The sequence below is a fragment of the Crocodylus porosus genome, unplaced genomic scaffold (assembly GCF_001723895.1).
Source record: "Crocodylus porosus isolate Cpor-Errol unplaced genomic scaffold, CroPor_comp1, whole genome shotgun sequence".
Lineage (NCBI taxonomy): Eukaryota > Metazoa > Chordata > Crocodylia > Crocodylidae > Crocodylus > Crocodylus porosus.
Window position 1 is genome coordinate 12,551,805 of NW_017728923.1, and position 6,493 is coordinate 12,558,297.

The following is a 6,493-nucleotide window of genomic DNA, read 5'->3' on the forward strand; positions in this document are numbered from 1 at the left end:
AGCTTCTGCCTCTTGCCTTTCTTACATTTTGAGAAAGCTCCTTCACCATTACAGATCCCTGACCAGACTTACATGGCATTTATACACGTGCTCCAGCAGTGGGGAGAAAGGGGCGGGGGGCAGGGGCTAGGGAGGGGAACTGCTTTAATTTGAGCGACTCTGAGAGCTGCTCTACTTAAAGCGTCTGGAGCATCACATGTATTACCATCCCCACACTGAAAAATGGTGGCAAGGGCCCTGTAATTAAAGCTCATTGAACAAGCTTTAGTTAAAATGCTCCTGACACCATTTTTCAGTGAGGGGACACTGATACATGTGACACTGGAATCTGATAGAGTGCAAATTACGGTACATTGGAGCAGCCTCGCTGCATGTGTATAAGTGCCCATAGGTTATTTGGACCTTTTCATTTCAAATACTGGGATTTTTTTAGTGTATTTGTCATTAGACAATGAAACAAATTATTATAATCTAAAAGATGAAGGCTTCCTGCTTTTAATGTGAAACCTAAGAGAAAAGAAAAAGCATGCAGTTAGTGACGGTGGATGATACCAAGTTGCTTTGTATTAATATCACTAACACTTAATGATTCACACTTCAGACCAAGTCCTTCCATACCTCAAAGCATCACAGTCGTACCCAGGAAGACTGAGTACTTAAGACTGTCACACAGGTGCTTTGGATTTGACTTCAAATATTCTGAACTCTGCTATTTTTGATCCCTAATTGGAACCTTGTTTTATATGCTGAAATTGTTTTAAAATATACACTGCTTAGGAACTATTTTATTTTTCACACTCTTCCTTCCTCTACACTGGGTGATATGAATCCCATATAAGATGAAAGCAAGAGTGGACCTGAAGGCCATGCTGCCTGATGGCCATTTGCTGGACTGTGCCAGATAAATTTCCAGTTCTTAATGGACCGAGGCCTCCAGCACAACTGACACAAACTGGCCTTCAGAATGGGCATCTTGACCAAAAAGCCAAAGATTAAATGAGCCATAGATACTGGACCTCAGGGTGTCAGGAGGCATTTTAGCAGTGGCACCATGGAAGGAAAGAAAGGAGGGGAAGGCTACCTCCTACTCCTAATTAGAAACAATATATTTTCATTTAAAGACCAAAAGGCCACCTTATTGATGCTTTTCAAAAATGCAGTGTTGCCACTATGCAATCTTTCCATTTCTTAGCTGTCAATGAGGAGAAGAGTTAGCTCAGATGTGTGATACACTCAATAGTAGTCTTGTCATTATTGTAATCCATACTGAACTGATTCACCTTGCTAAACCCACGTGATGACGACGCAGCTGCGTTGACACTTGGAACTTCATATCACCTGCTCCCGCCTCCGTTTCAGGCCCACTGCTCTTGCAGCAAGGAAGAAGGCTGCCCCGGTGACTACCTCCGCAATGAAGGAGATCCACACAAGCACCAAAGACCAACCAAACCTGATGTCAAGTTCCAGTAAGAGATTCTTCTTCCCTAGAAGGCAGATGGCTTCCTTGAAGGCAGCAGCTGAGTATGCAATGTAGATGCTGATCCCAGTAAGTGTCACAAGGGCTAGAGAGAACATAAGTATTTATGCAGGTTGAGTCCACTATATCTTAATCAAAACTGCTTGGTAATGGGTCTCCTGGATCAACTTTGCCACCTCTCCCTACTAACGTACACAGGATTCTCACTCTGCCCTATGGTTCAAGTCTCTAGTTTTGTTTTTTTCCTAGTATTACTTAGTATATTGTGATCGACTTCCTAAGGAGTGAATCAAAATAAGTAATGGCAAGCTTTCTGCAATGAATACCTGATAATCCACTTTCTGGATAACAGAGGCACGTATATTACATTTTCCAATCTCGTATTATATAACATCGTGATTTTCAAGCTGAGGTGCTTACACCCCCAGGAGTATGCTGTACTTTGCCAAGGATATGTTTCCAAATTTAATAATGGTAGTGGGGCTTCTGATAAATCAATGCATGGTTAGTAATGGCACTGCCACATGTTAATGTCTATGTTGACAGACTTCCTAAAGAATGAATGTCAGGTATAGGGGATATGAATATCCAGCTCTGTTTTGCAGCTAAAGATGTACATTGACATTACACCTAAGAAAGCACTTGTAGCAACTTCCCTGGAAATAACGTTAAGAAAGAGGAGGGGTTTAGGAGATGTAATAAGATCTGGTCTCAGGATCATAATGGAGGTTATTAAATGAACTGAGAGATTTATTTGGTAAATTTTGCTAGATGTGTTTGATAGTAAGACCTAACAATGAGCAGCTCCATAAAGACAGAGCTGGAGATAGATATGCATAGATCACCATATTAGAACTCATATAAAGTGTGTCAGACAATCCTGCATTGTTCATCTAACTTTCTCCCACTCAGGGTCTTAAATTGATCGGTTCATTTTAAGTACTGGTTTTCTGGCCTTTCCATAGTAATGCAGGTGTTATGCTTATTTGTCCTGATGTAAGGTAAGAGGACCCTGAGCAGAGGCAGAAATACTCCTGCTAACTCATTGTGCTAGCCAGATTGTAGTGACCTATTTGCTTAATCCTTTTAGCACAAATGTGGGCCCCTCCCTGTTTTACACTCTCCTTTCTACATGTGTGAGCATGGGAGCTGGATTAAAGGGCAGGAACTCTATATATGGCCGTGAGAATTTTTCTATTTATCACTATGTCAGTCATGAAAGCACAAGTTCCTTTTGGCAGAATTCACCTGTGCTATTGGGCAAAACTGAGATCCATTGTGAGTGAGTCCAGAATATGCCCCTTTTTGTGGTGGTCTCAGCTTCTGGTAAGAAAGGCTATAACCATTTAAGACATGATGTGGTGGCAATGAACTTAATGAAATTTCATTCAAGCACTTACAGAAAATCAGGCACTTGCAGTGCAAGTAGCTTCTTAAGACCCTTTAATTCTGGACATATTGATATCATGGTGGCTAAGCAAAGGCAGTTTGTCCATCATTGGTGGCAGGGATACAGCTATATGTTTGTGAGCGCTATGTTGCAGTGTGGGGAGCTCATAAACCTAAGGTATTTGTTATTCACACTGGTCCAGGCTGTGACACCTTCAGTCAGATAGGGGAGGAGTCAATGAGAATAAATTAGTTATACCTGGACCACTAATTTTGGGATCCACCCCCTCTCACTGTTTATAATAAGAGAGGCTACACTTGTAAATACAATGCCAGGAATCACCATGTTTGCACTTCTGGATAAGAACTGTCTGTCTTGATTGCTAAGTAGGAACTTTTCAAGCCTTGAGCCTGTTGTTGTGAATGGGAGTCACTTTGTTGGGTGTTAAGCAGGGAGTGGAAAATACCTGGCACTTCACAATTTAGGGTGGCAATGTCACATTTCAAAACACAGAAAAGGTTTAAAAAAAAGAAAAGCAAGAAAGACCATCTATCAGCCTTTCTTAGGAATGTGATACAAAGTCGATGGGAGTCTTCACACTGCTTCTGCTGGATTTAGTATCTAACTTTACTTCAGTATAATACAAACCATATATAACTCTACGCTTCCCACATTGCAAGGCTTCTCCTCTGTTTCTATAAAACTTAAAGAGCATCTGTAGAGGGGAAGCATTGGACAACTTTTGATTAAAGGGTATTTAACCTTTCAATTGATGAAGATAGTGTGTTCAAGAGCTCTTTAAATCCACAAGGAGACATAATTGCGTGTAATTGTCTGCTTTTCCTTGTAAATGTCAGCTGTCTACCCCAGAGTCCCAGTTTACTAGCTCTTCAGTCTGCAAAGAGCCAAATGGGCATGAAGTGAGTAAATACTGATATTTTGTCTGAAAGCAGACACTTGCCAGGGTCTTTGTTCTCATTGTCCCTTCCTCTGTGTGTATGTATGTAGATGTCTGTCTGTGTCTCTGGGTAAAGTATGCTGCTTTCTCTAACTTGAAACTCTTAAATCTTTTTTTTTTAGCAAACAGTAGGATTTTGGTACCATACCTCCAAACAGAAAAAGCAACCCCGTCATTAGAAGTAGCAGGTAGGCCCTGGCAAGTAGACTGATAAATCCAGTCATTCCTCCAAAAATCATCAGTATCAGGCTGAGAGGCAACAGGATTACAAACGTCCCATGCATGTCTGGAGAGAGATGAAGATTGCCAGTGTTTTATTATAATGTCATAGTTTTCATTACAGTAGTCCAGAAATCACTGCCAGGATCAGGGCTCCACTGTAGTGGGTGCTGTCTACAATCTAGACAGGACAGTCCAAGAGAGAATGGAAAGTGATGTAACATACCAGATTCTTAATTCAGGTTGAGTAGTACTTGACCCAGTGAACATACAGTACAGGAGTAGGCAAAATATGCCTGGCTGATTTTTATCCAGCCTTTGGGCAGCCAGCAGCATTGTGCAGCAGGCCCTGGGCAAGCTGCACTTGGGCCCTGGCCTCTGCTGGCAGGCAGTAAGGATGGCACCTCCTGCTCTGGCCTCTGCTGGTGCCACATGGGACACAGATGGAAGCAGCCCTACCCAACCACCACTGTGACAGCCTGAGAGATGCAGTCTGGCCCAGCCAGGGCCTGTGGGGCCAGACTTCATCTCCCAGGCACTGCAGGGGACACTAGGCAGAAGCAGCCCCACCTGTCCACCCAGCACTATGTGGCAACCCTGGTCAAGCAGCACTCAGGCCCAATGGCTCCAGCTCTGGCTCCAGCTGCTGTGCAGTGCTGAGCAGGCAGGCAGGGCTGCTTCCATCCAGCATCCCCCGCAATGCCAGTAGAAGCCAGCCTCTGCCAGTGGGGATGGAGATTGGCCACAGGCCTCTACGTTATCTTGTCCCACCCCGCCATCAGGTCTTCTGGGACCCATGGGGTTGGCGGGTGGAGGGTGTGCACCAGTAGCCTTGATGACAGGGTGGGACAGCACAAAGGCCCACAACCAGGCTCTATCTCCACCAACCCAATTGCATGCATGGCCAGGAGGTGTCAACTCTGGGTGGGACAGGGGCTGGCCAGGGTGTGCTACAGCCCCAGGCAAATTTATGCTCCCACTCCCACCATTGCTCTTGTGCCAGGCAGGCCCCACCAGCCTGGCCCAGCTAGAGAGAGAGAAAGAGGGAGGGAGAGAGGGGGGGGAGGGAGAGAGAGAGAGAGAGAGAGAGAAAAGAGTGAGTGAGTGAGTGAGTAGGTGCAACAGTTTACCAAAACTCATTAAGTGGCTCTCTAGCCCAAATAATTGCCCACCCCTGATATAGTACAGGACTCAGCGACTGTTCTCATAGCAGAGCTGTCATAATCTGGCCCATAAAGATCCAATGATGATGGGTTGCAAACATTCTGTTGTTTGCTCTGTTACCTGCTGTGGGGAATTATACGGGCTGCTGACAATTGTGCGAGGGTTCATGATCACAAGAGGTTATGCAAGCTAAGGGACAGCCCTGAGCAAGGCAGAAGACATCTGAAGCATGCATGTGCTGGTAGGACAAATGTTGGAGTTCTCTCTAACAGTTTTATTTTACATGAAAAGTCTACACCAGAAGAAAACATCAATTCCTGTCATTCAAATGAATTTGAGTTTAGATTGGAGCTTAACTGACTAGTATGAAATCTTGGTTTTACCTACCCACCTGCCCTGAATTAAAGGCCTTCTGCTAGAGGCAAACAGAGTAGAAGTGGACAGATTCCTTTCCCCCAAACCAGAGGCAGAGTACAGGGCATTTACGGATCCCAGACCCACAGACTCTAGTATCAGCCCCCACCTGCACTGCCCTACATGTCACGTCTGCCCCTCATGGGTGCGTCCACACATGCAAGCACACGCGCTTGCAGCAGCTCAAATAGAAGCAGTACAAAGTTGAGCCGGGGCTTTTTGCCTCAGTGCACATGTTCAGACAGGCACTTTGTTGTGGAGCAAATTGTGCCACTTGGGGCAAAATAACCCTGCCTGGCTCCTCCCAGATCTGCAGCCAAGGGGAGCTAGAGCCTGGGGCCAGCACCTGTGCTGTCCCCAGCAGTATAAAAAGCTGCCCTGTCCTGGCCCCAGCAGTATAAAAACCTGCCCTGGCAAGCAGCTCAGGTCTACTAGCTCTCCGGAGCTTCTGGGGCTCAGCAAGTACCTGGGGACACTACCCTCTGTGCCAGCTGGACTGCTGTAGCAGCATCCCAAATCCATTTTTAAAAATACCCCAAAATCCATGTTTTTCCACAATTAACACAAAAAAACACTCTATACACACACACATATATAGATGTAGAGACAGAGAGAGAGAGACAGCAAACAGTTGGGAAATGCTTTATTGGTATATTTACAATGTTAAACCAACGTGGAAGCCTACCAGTGTCTCCTTCATCATGATAAAATAATTTCTAAATACCTATATGCATTTAGGTATGTCTGTCCTTTTGGTTTTCTTTGCACATGATGAGTGTGTGATGGAGGGATGTGGTGTTTGCAGGAAGGGGGTGGAAAGGGGTGTGGGGGAAGGCAGGTGGGTGTGTGTGGAGGGATGTGGGTTGGCATG

General features: G+C 45.0%; 1 protein-coding gene across 1 annotated transcript in view; it reads right to left on the bottom strand.

Moving 5' to 3' along the window:
- Nucleotides 1-365: 365 nt before the first annotated feature.
- TMEM114 (transmembrane protein 114) overlaps nt 366-6,493 on the bottom strand; it is a 35,565-nt gene continuing 29,437 nt past the window's right edge. Inside the window, exons 3-4 of the mRNA XM_019540162.1 lie at nt 3,974-4,111; nt 366-1,562 (exon numbers count right to left, since the gene is read on the bottom strand). Of these exons, the coding sequence (XP_019395707.1) occupies nt 1,330-1,562; nt 3,974-4,111 (371 nt within the window). The 3' untranslated portion in view covers nt 366-1,329. The remainder of the gene's footprint in view (nt 1,563-3,973; nt 4,112-6,493) is intronic.